Genomic DNA, 18,347 nt, shown 5'->3' on the forward strand with positions numbered 1-18,347 from the left:
TTTGAAGACTTCTGGGGCTTTGGCACAATGACCCATCAATATGACTTAATATTTAATATTTATTTAACTTTGAACAAACTCTTGCCAGTAAAAAACATCAAATTAAATCTACAGTATTTTACTGGCAACCATCTATAAGTAACACATGTCATTTCTACGGATTTTTTACAATGATAGCATTAAAGCACTTCCGGATTCATGGTCCTGTGGTCAATGTTTTTTTAAATGGGGTTTTGGTTAAACTACTTAAATAAGATTTTGGGTTAACATAAGCCCAAGATATTTTCACATTTTAGTCATAAAACACACAAGTAATACCTCCACTTGTGACTTTTAAAGTGTGTTTAAAAGGGCGGATCCAAACAAGTTGCTACATGGCACTACAGACTTTGTCAGGGAAAATAATGTACACGGTCACATTTTTTAAAAAATATTCATCCACACAATATTTTCTTATACCGGAACATGTTTTTAAAAGTGTTTAATAAAGTTTGAGCTGTCGGAATCTTGGTAGTGATGACGTTGACGTCGAGAGACCGTGCTGTAGTTTGCTTGTAGCCAAGCTTAGCTTTTTATTTGTAGTAAACACACTTAAAATGTAAAAAGTTGTGTTCATCTATAAAAATTAACCCGTTGGACATAAACTTTTGTTAAACACAGAGCTTATTTTTCACGATAATCCAAAAGTCCATGAAATAATGAATGGGCTTTTTGGCGAGGGAACCAGTGTCCCACTAACTTCTGGGCTGACCTACAAAAAAAATCCTTGCGGCACTTTATTACATATTTTCAAATACTCAATTATACACGCACACAGACAGATAGATGTAAATATATGAAACAGAAATTGTATGTTGAATAGAAATGATAGCTGTTGAGTATTTATTGTATTTGAAGGAGCAGTTGATACGACTTTTAAGGCGTACAGGGTTTGAGTATTCTTGTGACTGCTAAATATTAAAACTCTGTGAACATCAAGGGCTACATTTGCTAGTTTTTGATTGCTTTGATCTGTCACTTCTACCTTAACTTTCCACTGATGGGCCAGTTTGTCTTTGCCTAGAAGGCATGTATAATGAAGTGAAGGTCAGCAGAACTTCTGCAGGTGTCTGCAGTACAAGTGCTGCATGATTAAATTAGGCCAGAGCGAGACTGCAGAGCACCCGAAGTTAAAAGCGCCTTGTAATTGTGTCGAGTTTTTGATTCTCTATCTATCTATCCATCTGTCTGTCCATCTATCTATCTTGTATTGACTGTTTTCTATTTATCTGTTTGTCTGTCCACCAATACATCCATCTACAGTATCATACAGTATTGCAGGGGTCTTCAACTACTCTTCTTCGAGGGCCAGATTTTAAAATTGTAATTATGATGTGGGCCAAACTTTTACCCCTATTTTTGTCTTTTATATATTTAGATTTTTAATATTATATATTTTATATATACTTTGACCTATTATATATATATATTTGGCCGCATTTGGCCCGTGGACCGCCTGTTGACTAGCCCTGCATTATTGTATTAACTGTGTATTCTCCATCCATCTATACTGTATTTGCTGTTTTCTATCCATCCATCCATACATCTATCTATTATACAGTATTCTATTGACTGTGTTTTATATCTATCTATCTGTCTGTCTGTCCGTAGATCTATCTATCTATCTATCTATCTATCTATCTATCTATCTATCTATCTATCTATCATACAGTATTGGATTGGCTGTTTTTTCTATCTATCTGTCCATCCATTTGTCCATCCATCCATCCATCTATTACACAGTTTTGTATTGACTGTGTATTCTATCTATCTTTCCATCCGTCCATATATCTCTCTGTCCATCCATCCATACAGAATTGCATTGACTGTGTTTTTTATCTATCTGTCCATCCATTAGTCCATCCATCAATCCATCCTGCATTGTATTGACTTTGTTTCCTATCTATCTGTCCATCAATTCGTCGATCCATCTATCTACCATACAGTATTGTATTGACTGTGTTTTCTATCTATCTGTCCACCCATTCGTCCATCCATCTAACTATCATACAGTAATGTATTGACTGTGTATTCTATCTATCTGTCCGTCCGTTCATATATCTCTCCATCCATCCATCCATCCATCCATCTATACAGTATTGTATTGTATTGACTGTGTTTTCATCTATCTGTCCATCCATTTGTCCGTCCGTCCATCCATCCATCCATCCATCCATCCTCCATCCATCCATCCATCCATCCATCCATCCATCTATCTATCATACACTTTTGTATTGACTTTGTTTTATATCTATCTGTCCATTAATTCATCCATCCATCTATCTATCATACAGTTTTGTATTGACTGTGTTTTCTATCCATCTATCTGTCCGTCTGTAGATCTATCTATCTATCCATCCATCCATCCATCCATCCATCCATCCATCCATCCATCCATCCATCCATCCATCCATCCATCCATCCATCCATCCATCCATCCAGTATTGCATTCACTGTGTTTTTTATCTATTCATTCGTCCGTCCATCCATCCATCCATCCATCTACCATACAGTATTGTATTGACTGTGTTTTATCTATTTGTCCGTCCATCCATATATCTCTCCATCCGTCTATCCATCCATCCATCCATTCATCTATCTACATACAGTATGGTATTGACTGTGTTTTCTATCTATCTGTCCATCCATTCGTCCATTCATCCATCCATCATCTATTATACAGTTTTGTATTGACTATCTATCTATCTATCTATCTATCTATCTATCTATCTATCTATCTATCTATCTATCTATCTATCTATCTATCTATCTATCTATCTATCTATCTATACAGTATTGCATTCACTGTGTCTTCCATCTTAGTCCGTCCGTCCATCCATCCATCTATCCATCCATCCATCCATCCATCTACCATACAGTATTGTATTGACTGTGTTTTCTATCTATCTGTCCATCCCTCCATATATATCTCTCCATCCATCCATCCATCCATCCATCCATCCATCCATCCATCCATCATCTTTCATACAGTTTTGTATTGGCTGTGTTTATTTATCTATCTATCCATCTGTCCTTTTCTAAATTAATGTGTTATAGGCTAGATAACACATAACTATAGATAACACAACAGCTAAGGGTTGTGTTGTTAGTTTGGGGAAGTCTGATGTAATTACCCTTTGCACAAATCCTTTATATTTCAAAGAGCATGTGTGTGTGTTTTCTTGAATCCCACAATTCATTTCACAGTCACTGTTCATCTGTCATCTGACTCTTAGCGCATCTAAGGAGAAATGGCTTTTTAGTCCATCATAAATCATCGACGGTGTTACGTCTCGTCTGGACAGTAAATATATCTTCCGTGTTTGTGTTTTATTAGCTTTATATTAAAAGGGCACCAGACCACATTGAGGTAAAAAATGTGAATATGCAAATGTAGTTTTATATATATATATATAGCCAAATTCTGACAAGTGTAATACATGGAACCATCCAGCCTGATCTCACGGGAATTCATACATATTTTTTTGTTTTTCATACAGTTTTTACAAAGAACCTGGAATTATTTGCTAAAAGTGGAACCGACAGCCACAGTGACATTTAAAAGTCACAGGAAATGTTTATGAACTGTCAAGGAATGTTGGTTTAAGAAACAAACACTTGTGCTATGAAGCTATAGTCATTCTTTTCCCTGTGCTTCAGTACTTCTTCATTATGATAAATGGTTGTGGGAAGCTGCGACATCATGGTGCATATAGCGTATGACAGAAATATATAGTCAGGGGACTCCTTGGGACATTGACCCCAATAAAGATCTATTCGTGGACTAAATGAGAGGTCTCAAGACACAGATTAAATAGGAAAAACTCGATATAATGAAACAGTGATCTTACCCTTGGCATACTGTGTAGGATGATTTAACTTATTCAGATTTTAAATGGGACAAATCATCAGACCTTACACTGGTAGAGACTGTCAAGTATAAAAGGTGAAGAACTTTACGGCACTGTCATATGTATACACATCCACTGTTGTAAATGAATAGTAAATGCATAATAAATATCTTGATTAAACAGCGCTCGGCAATACTTAAAGGCGGAGTCCACGATGTTTGAAAGCCAATGTTGATATTTGAAATCACCTAAACAAACACGCCCTTACCCCAATAGAATCTGGACCTTCTGTTGATAGACCCGCCCCACACATACGCAACCGGGCATTTGATTTGATTGGCTATAAGTGTGTTTTGGTAGTCGGCCCGTCTCCTTTTCCAACGCGTTTTTCAAACATCGTGGACTCCGCCTTTAATTCTGATGAAAGATTTTCTATACGCATCTCAATGACATTAAGCGGACCGGGTCATCTTCAGTCGATGCGTATACATTTATACTCAAGCACAATTTATACATCATGTCTTTATTATGATTGCCTCTTCACTGATGCGGTTCATCTTCCTGTTACTTGAAAAAGCAAATGGCAAGTAGCCATACAATAAGTGAGATCATGTACATCCAGTCGTTTATCACAAAATAAACCCCTTCAAGGGTGATACAAAAGCCGTCAGCTTTGCATCAGGCTCCCGATCACCCTAACAAAGTTTATTCTGCGATAACAACGGGATGGCTGTACATTACCCATAATGTTTTTGTTTATGAATGCATACACTTCTGGAGTCATTTACAACCGTGCTTTAAAATTAAAAGGTCACAACATGTAAACACACCACCAATCTACTGACTGTCCTTCACCGTGATGCCCAGCCGATGCCTGACCAGCGACCACCGGCTGAACCAGTAATCCGCCTACCCGTTTCATATCCCTATCGTGTTTATATATATAAATATATATGTTTCTCTCAAGGGTTTTTCTCCTTCTAGGAGTTTTTCCACAGTGTTTTTCTCTTAGGGTTTTTTTTTTCATCCCACTGCTACCCAGTCTCACAAAGTTTCCAATCCAACTTTATTTATAGAGCACAGTTTAACCAGTGGTTCCCAAACTTTTTCAGCGTGCAGCCCCCCTTGTGTACGGTGCATGTTTTCGCGGCCCCCCGAAATAAATTTATGACAAAAACGTTTTAAAATTTAATATTTTAATTAAACAAAACATATAAAATTATACCTAGTAGTGCTGTTGGTTAGTTGGCTTATAATTTTTTACGTTTAATTACACAGAATTCATGATAAATGAATGTATTTTATAAAATGTCATTAAACTGGGCCACTGGTTTAAACAAACCTCAAGGTTACCAAAGTGCTTTAGAGTTATAAAATAAAATGAAAAGAAGACCAAATAATAATAAAATAATAATAAAAAACAGAACCAGCAAATAAATAAAATAACACCAACAATGACCACAATAGCTTTCATAGTGCAGGGAATGGCAGGGAATAGAAATATGTTTTTAAACGAGATTTAAAAGTGTGGAGGGTAGGGGCAGCTTTAATGTGCGGTGGTAGCCCATTCCACAATTTGGGAGCAACTGCTGAAAAAGAGCGATCACCTATGGTTTTCTATCTAGTCCTGGGCACGATCAGCCACAGCTGATCCCCAGACCTCAGTGACCTTGATGGGGTATAACTATGCAGAAGCTCCGAAAAATACTGAGGTGCCAACCCATTTAATAACTTAAAAACAAACATTAAAATCTTAAATTGTATTCTAAAATACACAGGAAGCCAGTAGAGTGAAGCCAAAATGGGAGTATGTTCATGTTTCCAGGTTCCTATTAACAGACGAGCAGCTGCATTTTGGACTAACTGTAGGCGTGAAAGAGAAGTTTGATTCACGCCAATGTAAAGTGCATTACAGTAGTCCAAACTAGTCGAAATAAAAGCATGAATCACTTGTTCAAAAATTTTAAAAGATAAAACAGGTTTAAATTTCGCTAAAAGCCTCTAGATTTAACCACAATATTAATCTGCTTGTCAAGCTTAAAATCCCTATCAATTTTAATACCTAGATTGGTAACTACTGGCTTTACATATTGCTGCAGGGAACCAAGGTGTACATGAGTGGAGTCACACACCCAGCTGGGTTTAAACACAATGATCTGTTTTTTCTTCGTTTAAATTAAAAAAATTAAAAGACATCCAGGTTTTAATATACTTGAGACAATCAAGTAAAGGAGTAAAGGAGCCATTTACATCTTTTTTCAATGATAAATAGATTTGTAAGTCATCTGCATAAAAATGGTAGGAAATGCCATGTTTTTAAAAAATATTACCAAGCAGGAGAAGGTACAAGGAGAACAGTAGTGGTCCAAGAACTGAGCCTTGAGGAACTCCACAGAGAAGGAGGGCGATTTCGTGATATGAAAGTTTTAAGATATAGTCACAGATTTTTTTTTATTCTTTATTCGTGATATTATCATGAATTTCCGTGTTTTTTCGTGATCGTATAACAAATTCCTGTTTCGTGTGATTATCACGTATTGGTTACTCAACTGCTTTTTCCTATTTTTAAACCATTGTCGCTTCGGTTTAGGGTTAGATTTGGTGCTTGCATTAGAATGTCACTTTATACATTGGTTTATACTATTTTTTTCGGATTTATTTTTTTATATGAACTGGCGTTAGGGTTAGAGTTGGGTTTGGGTAGGGATGTAATTTTATGTAAATCTAACCCTAAACCAAAGTGACAATGGTAAGAAAATAGGACAAAACAGTTGAGCAACCAATACGCGATAATCACACGAAAACAGGAATTCGTTATACGATCACAAAAAAACGCCGAAAATTTGTGATAATATCATGAAAAAAATAAAAAAATACGTGACTATATAACGAAATTGAGACTGGGCTGCCATGGAGCTCAACTTAGCACTTTCCTGTATACGTTACATTATTACTACGCTCGTTTGTACGGTTTATTATTAGGCGCTGTATTTTGCTTCTTATATTATCCATCATTTTTTCTCTGTTTTTTACCCTACATCTATGCAAAGCTGCTTTGAAACAATTAACAATTGTGAAAAGCGCTATATAAATAAAATTTAATTGAATTTCTTACTTAAATACTGACTCTATTACAGTGTAGTTGTAATAGGATCTGCTTGTTAATTCTTCTTGTTTATATTAAGTATAATAAGCTATAATGTGCTACAATATTGTGACATGCTCAATGTAAAGTACTAAAATGATTCCAAATGCTTTATGCTTTGAACATAGGCTATTTTTTATTTATTGTTGCAAATAGTTGAAAAAAAACAGCAATTATAAAACAACAGTGAACAGATAATGGGGTAGACGGACATCACAATTCACAAAACATACAATATAAATCAAATATACTACAGAATTAAGTATATTAAATGTTTTTTGAGCTTTTGAATTTGAAAGGCTTTGTCATACTGTCAAAGGTTTTGAAAAGGGAACTAAAAAACATCCTAAAATTAGGTTTAAAACGAATGGTTCTGGCTTTATGAATATGAAATTTGCCTAGAAGACAAATCAGAAAAATAGTGTTTTCAAGGCTAAATAAAGACATGCTGGGCTAGTTGTCACACTGTTTTTTTTTTTGTACTTTTGAAGGTTATCAAAATTCTTAGGTTGACATGTGACAAATTGCTGCAATAGCAGAACCTGTTGTTGTTGTCACACCACAGTCAGGTAAGCTGCCACAATAGGAACCTAGTTTAAAATAGCTTTTTATTACATTCTAAATAGTTATGAAACACAAATGAATTCATGAAACAGTACGAATGTAAAATTACTGCATCATAGTTTTGAACTCGCAAAACAAGCATCTGCGCACTTAGACTCATCAACTAAAAGTTGCTGAGATAAAACTCTGGTGACCACTTTGCTAGATCCCCAGATGGCAGGACAGAAAGACAAAACAATGCATTCAAGCCCATGCACTTCTAATAAAGCGGCTGCGTGGATTCAGCATGAATTAATTCCTGCGAAGTCTCGCGGTGTTCACGCATCCTCTCAGACATCTTGCGTTTGTCCGGCTACTACAGTTTTGCTACATGCACCGACAGAAACGCGCAATAAAACCCCACCGAGCTCTGCGCGGTCACCGCTCGCGCTTTCACACGCGGGGCTGAATTGAGTTTGCGTGTCAGACCCAGTCGGAGGGAATCGCGTGCGCACGGGCTTTTTGCGTATTGTGCGTCATTTCTGCATTTCTGCATTTGCACGCAGGGAATATGGCAACACCCGCCGCTGTGAATCCATCGGGTGAGTACAGACGCTACCATTATGCTTTTCAACGACATATTTGCGACATCTGAAGGGTAAACGAAACCCGGACTGGTACGGAATGGTGTGTTTTGGTGGTAACAAAAGAAACTAGAGGCACGAGCGCTGGCATCCCCTTCCCCCACACATGTAACAACAGATCGACATTAAACGTTATAAAAACCTCCATTGTATCGATAACGTAACGTTAATGTCGCGTTTCGTTTCATGCGACGTTATGGATAGCGCGCCGAATGCGTTGTGACGTCAAATTTGAATGTAACGCGTTGTGCTTTATTGTGTTCTGGCTTGTTGCTAATGCAAATGAGATGCTGAATACATTTGCCAGTACGTGCTTTGATTTCCTTGATACGCAAGCATTATGAATGGATCAGATGTGTCGTGTATAGGACTGCACTGGTTTTATAATGAATTTTGGGCTTAAATGGCAAACGTGTGTTTGTAGTGACAAGTGGTTTACTTTCTCTGCCTGTTGATTCCCTGTTTGAAACCCACTCAATCCTAAATCACTACATGTGGACCATTGGACTATTGAAGGAAGACTCATGCAAAAAGAAATAAACACTGCATTTAAAAATGTGCTTTCTTAAAGTCTAAGCAAATCCAGTTGAGTCTGTACTTCGTATGGTTTGTTGAGAGTCTCTGTGAAAGAAGAAGGAAGGATGAACTGTAGTTGTGTCACATTTTAACACAGTCATGCCACTGCAGTCACGATCATGTGGGCATCTGTTTTCTATTTTAGTCATAACGTAGTGATCTTTGGTTTAGCTATTTGTGAACTCCGATCAACAGTATGGACGAGTGAACATAGAAAGACAAACTTCTGAAATTTGTATTACAGATTTGCATTTATATTGCTTTCATCTTCTAAACATTCACTATGAGCCAAATCACATTTCAAGAGATATTATGCATCAGGTAGACTGAGGAAACATTTATTCACTTAGCAGACGCTGTTATCCAAAGCTGCTTACAAATAAGAGAGCATTTAACATCAACTAACAGGAGTCAACGGTTAGTGTTCCCAGCTCTTAAGAAAATCTGTCTTGGTTATTATAGTTAAAGTGTAGTAACCGTGTGTTTAACTATACAGAGGTTTTACTGGCTCAAAATGAGGTGGTGCCTATTCTGATCACATGCCAACACTCAACATATTTTAAGTGCTTCAATAATAAGATCATTGGCGAAAAATACAATTATTAACTTTAGTTTTTTAGTAATTTAAAAATGTGATTATGCTTAATAAACTTATATTGTGTGCGGTCATGTAAACGCAGCCCAGTCTCACAAAATTTTTGATTCTTTTTTCGTGATATTATCACAATTTTTCACATTTTTTGTGATTGTATGGGTGATTCTCACGAAAACTTGGTTTTAAAAATGTCAAGCATGAAAATGTAAAAATTGCTTAAATTTACTTTTTTTCCCACTAGACATAGAAAAACAAAGTCTGGAGTAAATGGGAACATTAATTTAAAAACTTTACTTATCATTTAACACTTTTTGTAACATAATTTAAAAAATTTGTCCTAAAAAATCTCATTACCACAACAGTCAGAGAACATCAACACTGACATATTTTCAAAATGACATGACAAACCTGAAAGAACATAATTTGGAGAATCTGCACATGCATTTAAAATCAAAGTATTATGCTTCTATTAATTAAATTAACATTTAATAAGCATCTGTTGATAATGATAATCAAAATGTCGTGTAAGCATTCTGACAAGACAATATTTCAAATTAACTGCAAAAAATGATCTTACCTGGTAGCCATCTTGAAGTAACTGGTCCATGTGCTTGGTCACTCAAAATCAAACTTTATTAAAATTCTGTATGTGTGCAAACTGTTCTCAAAAAGTGTTGCGGAGGATGAGAACATCAAGCATGGACACATCATTTTCCTAATTTTTCTTCATTATTATTATTATACATGAATATTCAGTAAATATTTTTTCTGCCATCTAAAGTAGTCTAGCAAAACATCCTTTTTTTCTTAATATTTTTTGTGTTAATTTGATTAAATTACAACATAACGCATGTTCAAACACAGCCGGACACATTGCGGTAATGAGAATTTCAGCAGAAAATGAGATAAAATTTACAATTATAAATTCTTATGTTGAAATCACACATTGTGCAAGGTAGAACACAGTATTGTGTTAATTCTGATGCTTTTTAATGTTACTATATTACACATTTTAAAGCTAAAATCATTAGTGCCGTGGTGTTTCAATGGTTTCGTGAGAATCACCCGTATAACAAATTCCTGTTTTCGTGTGATTGTCACGTATTGGTTACTCAACTGATTTTATTACCATTGTCGCTTCGGTTTAGGGTTAGATTTACATAAAATGACATCCCTACCCCAACCCAACTCTAACCCTAACGCCAGACAACATATAAAAAAATAAATCAGAAAAAATAGTATAAACCAATACATAGTGACATTCTAATGCAAGCAACAAATCTAACCCTAAACCGAAGCAACGGTGGTTTGAAAATAGGAAAAAGCAGTTGAGTAACCAATACGTGATAATCACATGAAAACAGGAATTCATTATACGATCACGAAAAAACTTGAAAATTTGTGATAATATCACGAAAAAAGAATAAAAAAATTACGTGACTATATCACAAAACCTTGTGAGACTGGGTAACTGCAACACATAAAACGGTTTTCTTTTCTCTGGGTAAGCCCATAAACGGCGTAAGCAAAAACTGACATCTGACTGACATTTTTTTGCTTATTGCCCCGATTTCTCGTTGCATGCAAACACCTTAACCTGCTTTCTCACAGTTTTGTTCATGTGGGCATGTCTCCTCGTGTGAAAGATAAAGGTTATACGCGGAGACATGCGCACATAAACAAAACTGCGAGAAAGCCAATAAGTAAGTGCAAAGTATGCAAAGTAGTGCATAAAAGTCTACACTCGATTCAGCAATTGGCAGAGAAACTGTGAAAATGAATACTCATGACATTTACAGGCTCTGCAGACATTAGAAAAGACAACATTATAGCTAAAGGCAGATTTCCCTTCTGCTTTTTGAATGACTATATGTACTGTGAGGTCACTGTCTGCGAGTAACCCAACAAATCTCGCAGTTTTCTACATGGTTTATTGATTTGCATGTAAACACATTTAAATGGGTTTCTATAATAAGCAAATGTTTGATAGTTATCCGCTTTATTGTGCGTGTAAACACACTCATTGACATCATCTGTCACTCCAAATTGGTGTCAATCCTTTCCTCTTTTTTTTTTTACCAAAGAAAACTATTTTTACTGCTTTCATTGCTTAAAAAATTACTCCACTTTCTTAAAAATATCCCTATAATTTTCTCAGCCCCATGTCATCCAAAATGTTAATGTTGTCTTTGTTTAGTTGACAATTTTTTTTTTGAGGAAAACATTCCAGGATTTTTCTCAATTTAATAGACTTTATTGGACACCAACCGTTTAGTTTCAATGCAGTTTAAAATTGCAGTTTCAACGCAGCTTCGAAGGGCTCTAAACTATCCCAAACGAGGCATAAGGGTCTTATCAAAACGATTGTCATTTTTGGCAAGAAAATAAAAAATATGCACTTTAAACCACAACTTCTCGTCTTGCACCAGCCGTGATGCGCCAGCGTGACCTCACGTAATGCGTAAAGGTCAAATGTTACATATGTGAAGTTGTGGTTCATAAAGTAAATATTTTTTCTTTTTCTTGCTGAAAATAACAATCATTTTGATAGAGAAGACCCATATGCCTCTTTTGGGACCATTTGGAGTACTTTGAAGCTGTGTTGAAACTGCAACGTTAAACTGCATTAAAATTGTGAACTGTTGATGTCTAAAAAAGTTAATCCTGGAATGTTTAAAAAAAAAAACAGTATTTCTTCTCACTGAACAAAATAAGACATCAATATTTTGGATGACTTGTAAATTATCTGGATTTTTTTAAGAAAGTGGAGTAATCCTTTAATATAATGAACAGCTTATTATTTGTTTGAGCTAATAATTATGATGCTATATTATTTATTTATTTATTTATTTTGTGTTCATGGAAATTATTTACCTATTTTTTTTCCATGTCATTGAGTACGAATGTCTTTTCTGTGTCACTCAGCATTCATTTTTTATAAATTGTTTTTCGTGTCCCTAGCACGATTTATTTCATGTCATTTTATGTATTGGTTATTCATTTTTTTTTTTTACATTTTTGCTTGGGGTTAGAGTTAGATTTGGGTTAAGATGTCTGAAATGTATTGGTTTCTAAAAAAAACCATGCTTATGATGTTTAAACTATTGTCGATTGGTAGGGGTGTAACGATTCATCGTGCAAATGCGCGTTTTCTCAATGAATGAATTTGAATGAATTACGGTGAAATCCCGGCACATCCGAACCCCAGAGGTCGCTCCCGTGCAGAAACTCCCTTTGTGCCATAGAAGAAGCAGCATTACAAACGCTATTCCAGGAAATGTCTACACATGAATATTTATACGCTGTTCTTCAAATTGTTTCAGGTATTTTCATGATAATAAAGAATATTTTGAATGATTTTGTTTAACGAGTGTTGCTTTTTCAAATGCACGTTATAAACGACTCCGACTCATAATGATTTTAGATTGATAAGGACTTCCTACTGACCAAATGCCGTAATACAGGCACAAGCTGTGTATAAAACGAAGAATCGCAGCCTTGCGATTCAGAATCGATTTCAGACAGGCATTTTTAATGAGGACCGCGATTGAATCGTTATTGAATCGTTACATCCCTATCGATTGGGGTTGGGTTCAGAGTTGGTGTTTGGGTTAGGATGTCTGAAATGTAACAGAAACCCCAAGTGACAATGGTAAAAAAAATTGAAAGAAATGTGAGAAACCAATACAAAAATGAAACTAAAAAGAAGTCGTGTTAGGGACACAAAAAAACAATTTATAGAATTTTTTGTCTGTGACATGAAAAAGACTTATGTGCTCAGTGACAAAAAAAAAAGGAAAATCGTGTCCATGAACACAAATAAATAAATAGTTTTTTTTTGACTATTTGACTATCGACATGCCTTGAGATTGGGTTGATTGAAGCGAGCCTCTATATTTTCTATTATTGCTTCTTTGATATGAATGTAGGCTTATTACCATATGCCAGTCAAAACTTAATGATTTTGTAGATATGATGATAATAGTAATAGCATAATAATAATAATAATTTAAAAGAACTAAACAAGCCAACTATCGTCATGATCTGACTATAGTATAGTCTATTGGCACAACCCTAATAGTAACCGTGTTTTTTATTTTTTTAACCGTGTTAATTTCAATTCATAAATTTTTAAAACTTCAATGAACTGTAATATACTTGGGATAAAAAGTATGCCATTTGCATATTAAATGTAATTGTAAAGCATATAGTCTTAAGAAGCTTTGATTACAAGAAGTAACTGTAATACAAATGTTTTATTTCTTTTGTACCCTGTCATAGAAAAAATATTTATATGGGTGGTTTCCCAGACAGTGATTAGTTTAAGCCAGGACTAGACCTTAGTTTAATTAGAAAATATAACAAGTTTTTAACAAATATGCCTTACTAAAAAACGTTGTTGGTATGCTGTTTTTTTTCTGGACAGCTCTTACATTTATTTTAGTCTAGAACTAGTTTAATCCCTGTCCAGAAACCGCGCCATGTTGTGCAGAAATTCTTAAGCATTTTAGGCTCTTCAAAATGTGTAACGAGGTAGAAAATCCTTAACTGTCATTATAAGTTATGTAGACTATATATAAAATAGTAACAGCAGCATTGATATTTCCTAAATAAAAATAGAAATGTCACATAACTGCGCTTAATGCAATAACAAAGCACTTATTATAGTGCTACATCACTACATCCAGTAAACTTTTAGGAACAAATATGCATACCCCTGTCGAATTTAACACTGGGTTAGTGACTGATTCATAGAACAGAAACTTTCTCCCATTCAATTTATGCAGATTCGTCTCGCTCCAGGCCAAATAACACTCCACGATTCCATTGCTTCAGCTTATACTTCAGCTTTTCCCCCCAGTGAGCAATTCCTTCCTTACCACCTCATTGTAAATGCAAATGAATAAAGAATGCGAGCGTTATTAGCACCTGGTTGACACGGCAAGCGTGCTTTCGAATGCACAAGAGCATTCTGGGGTGAAGTCACATGACTGAGGTTGAACTGAAGGGCACTTTGTTTTAAAGTCAGCTTGGTTAGGAAATGTGTAGGCCAGCTGTAGTACTAGTACCTCTGTACCCACAATGCCTAACAAAAGTCAGCCCCCGGTTGCCCTGTGGCCGAGATAAGAACGTGTTTTGTACAAATAGCGAAGTGCCGTTTGTCAATGGGGATTACAGACACAGCTGATTAGCAACAGTTCGGACTGTTTGCCGACCTTTTGTGTTTGTAAAGGAAGCCTTTCTTTAGAGATCGGTGAGGGATAAGCTTTTTTGGGGCTTTGCTAAGAACGAGTTGTGTGTTTCCAGAGCATATGGTGCGCAACACATGTCACCTGTAGACGGGAATTTCATGTTTGCTTTGTTTCGTTTGGGGACCAAACAGTTGGGTCATCCTTGCACTCCTCTGCGAGGAGGAAAACTTTGTTTATTTGGCCAACTTATGTGCGATAGCAAACCACTATTTTCACCAAAAGTGAAAATTACGCACATTTCGGTCCTAAGTGAAGTTTGACTAAAATAAACACTCTGATTGGGTCACATATTTTTGTTTATTTTAGTTCACCTCAGACGTGATTACGAGGCAGTTGTCACCAGAAATTTTTAGAAAATATGAACCTTTCGAATTAAATCCTGTAAAGATCAGGTTTAATTTGATTGCTTGTTATAGGAACCATAAACCTGTTTGGAAAATCCCAGACTTTTTCTTTAAAGAAATACCGTAGTCACACAAATATCTGTGAACTTTTGGACTTGCTTTTGATAACTTACAGTGCATTAACTTGTGTCAGTATGTGGGCGTTTCTTAGGAATCAAACCTATGACTTTCGTAATACGCTACCAGAGAAACATAAAATTGTGATGAATTCAAATTGCTGGATACGATTGTGCTCATACGAAACAAGTACTTCAGCATGTTTTTGATTTTTTTTGTTGTTGCCCATCTCATCTATTATTGTGAAATATCTACAGTGTTTGGCAGCGAGGGCTTTCTTTAGTTGCGTAACAATAAACCAGAAAACATTACACATTTATACTACACATTGCTTTCAAAAGAATTTGGTTGTGTTAACCCTTTACAAAAATTAACCATGTTTTTTTGTGGTAAAAGTGTAGTATCCATGTTTTTTGGTGTACTATTAGCAAACCATGGTTTTACAAGTTTTATTTTTGAAAATCACAAATATTTCATGTCCCTGAAATTATTTCTGAGGTAAAAAAATAAATAAATCTGTCTAATAAGTTTACAGTGAATTAATACAATACATTATCCCTTAAATGTCGCCTTGTGCAAAAAACTGTGTTGCATGTGCGCGCCTGCGTCAAACTGATTCTGGCTGGACAGGATTTACTGCAAGTTTTCAAAATCACGGTAATCAAATACGGTTGTAATGATAATAAAATTTTAAATGATAATACTAGCCGTCAGGACATTTTACCGTAGTTAATCGTAAAACCCGTAATCATCCCATCCCTAAGCGGTGAATTGGAAAACACTTTTTCATTCTGGAAATGTGCCAAGCGGCCCTTCAGTCTTGTGCGCTAAGATTAAATACAGCTTCGGTTGCACAAAAACACCCTGTTTTGCCTTTAGCTTTATTGTAAAGAAATCGTTTACCTAACGGCTTAATCAAATATGACACACTAGATGATCAGTCAGCGATTCTAAACATGTTGGTGCATCGCTTTGCACATAGATTCGAAATTCAACGACAGTGCAAAGTTCATTGGTAAAATTTTGGTTTTGTGTGAAAAACAGTCCAAGTAAATAATGCCTGCGAACAAATGACACAATTTATTTATTCACCATATATTTTAAACTATAACTGTGGGTTTACACCAGATGTGAGTCCAACGATTTGCGCGAGTAGATTACATACAAAAGATGCGATCAGACGCGTCCTCGCGTGGGGTGATGCAAATGACGCGATATGGGCGACGCGTTTGCCGTGAAAACACAAACTATTTGCCTCAAACGCGTCTTCGCCCAAGACGAAAATATTAAACTCGAGCGAAAAATTCTCAAGACACGAAGTTAAATCCCGCGAGTAATTTGGAGCGAGCGACACGATTGCATGCTTCGCGTTTGGTGTAACGCGATATTGTGTCAGGATATTATTTTAGTCGTTTTAATTCCGTTTTGTGTTTTCAATAATTTTGTTAACGCTAGCAATTCTGAAGTTGCTAGTACGTTTTTTTAACATAGTACCTAAAGTCCTATTCGCACAGGATTAGTATATTCTGGGCACCTTGTGTGATTTAGAAATTAACCCCCTACTAGGGTAGGGTTGCCAACTTTGTCACTTTAAAAAACAGGACAAAAGGTGGCCTGCCGCAGTCGTGTGGGGGTATGGTTTTGTGTGAATATACACTGTATTGTTTTAAGTCATTTGATAGCTAATCTCCTAATTAAATATTAATTAACTCTTATGCCTTGCAACAAACGTTAGGTTTACTAACATTTTGTTAATTTACAGCAGGTACTTTTAACACTGTGCTTTTCTGAAATACTTTCAGTTGGTTCAAATTAACGATTTGCTTTATAAGCCTATCTGTCTAAGACACTTGTGACTCCTGCACTAAAGGTTAGAAAACGTTATCCTCTTTATGTTAATTTTGTGTGACAAACTAAAAATAACATAGATGCCGTCAACTGTAGTTTGGTGAGTCATCAACTACTTAAACAAATAATTAAAATGCTCATACAGGCTGTGAATCAGAAGTGAGATAATGTGCTAGGACAAATGGAAGTGCGTTGGGGATTTCAGATTTTGAAACTATATAAAAAAGAAAACATGCAATCGTATTATATCGGCCCCTTTAATACTGATTGTGCTTCAGGGGTTCTGTAATTAGAAGTCAGATGTCCCGTATTGGTGATTATTGTTTGTGTCATGATCGGCTCTGCTGCTGCTTGTTCGACTTCATGCTGCGCTGCAAGAACCAACACGTGGATGACAACAAAGTACAGTGAGAGCATTTCGATAGCAGTCTCCTCTCTATGATTTCTCGAATAGCTTTTGCAGGATTTTGATGTCATCTGTCGAAAAAGCCTGTCGTATCAGTCACTGGTTAAATCAGCATAGCCGTAAAAAAAAAATGGGACGCAGGAGGTCCCGTAAAGGGCTAATCAATTAGGCCCAAAATAGGGGTGTGCGGTATGACGGTATTTAATCGCGAAATGATTAAAATCACTCCACGATCCACTTTTCCGGAAATATTGTTGTATCGTGCCTACATCAAGTACGCAACAAGTGCAAGTACGTGACAAACTGAGGCGCACGCTACATGAAGGAAGTGAGGGCCGGGTATACCTTTTTCAGCCTCGATCGACACCCAATATAAATAATTTCTTATTCAAATTTTTACTCCACCAGCCCGTCAGGGCAGCACTGATTTGTAACATTTACAGTACATTAAAAAAATTAGGATAATTGAAGAAAAGTAGCCGATCCACCATTGCAAACAAAGTTTAGAACAAACATCAAGAAAACAAAGGAATCAAACATTATGATGATGAAAATGCTCCACAGCTTGGAAAAAGTGAAAATAAAAAAGAGAAAACGATAGCGTGTGTGTGTACAAATGCTGTCAATTTTCTTTGTGTATTTTTTGTAGTGGAGTGTCCTGTCTCAATATTTTTTGCGCACATGCGCTGTTGTACGTGTACTGTCCGGGCATATTTTGTAGGACTGCTTTTTAAATGGGGGCATTAGTATGGCTGTATTAAGGCATAAGTAATGGCTAAATAGCCTTTAAAAAATCAACATGAAAAAATGCGATAAAATCCAGATTTTTCCGAAAACGACGGAAAAGTCATCCCTGCTGATATGGGACAGTGACAACTCTACCCCCTACATCTAAATGGTGCTATTGCCCAGCACCCAAAGATAGTCTACCATAGGGATGCTCCGATCAATGCCGATCTTCACTAAAAATACGTGGCCGATCACTTT

General features: G+C 36.0%; 1 protein-coding gene across 5 annotated transcripts in view; it reads left to right on the forward strand.

Moving 5' to 3' along the window:
• Positions 1–7,854: 7,854 nt before the first annotated feature.
• The window catches only part of arnt2 (aryl-hydrocarbon receptor nuclear translocator 2), a 144,342-nt gene continuing 133,849 nt past the window's right edge, over positions 7,855–18,347 (forward strand). Inside the window, exon 1 of one of the 5 annotated variants that reach the window (XM_073859869.1) lies at positions 7,855–8,176. In XM_073859869.1, coding sequence (XP_073715970.1) covers positions 8,150–8,176 — 27 coding nt within the window. In that variant the 5' untranslated portion in view covers positions 7,855–8,149. The remainder of the gene's footprint in view (positions 8,177–18,347) is intronic. The other 4 variants (XM_073859872.1, XM_073859868.1, XM_073859870.1 and 1 more) reach the window with 4 other exon arrangements.

Source organism: Misgurnus anguillicaudatus, chromosome 21 (genome assembly GCF_027580225.2).
Source record: "Misgurnus anguillicaudatus chromosome 21, ASM2758022v2, whole genome shotgun sequence".
Classification (NCBI taxonomy): domain Eukaryota; kingdom Metazoa; phylum Chordata; class Actinopteri; order Cypriniformes; family Cobitidae; genus Misgurnus; species Misgurnus anguillicaudatus.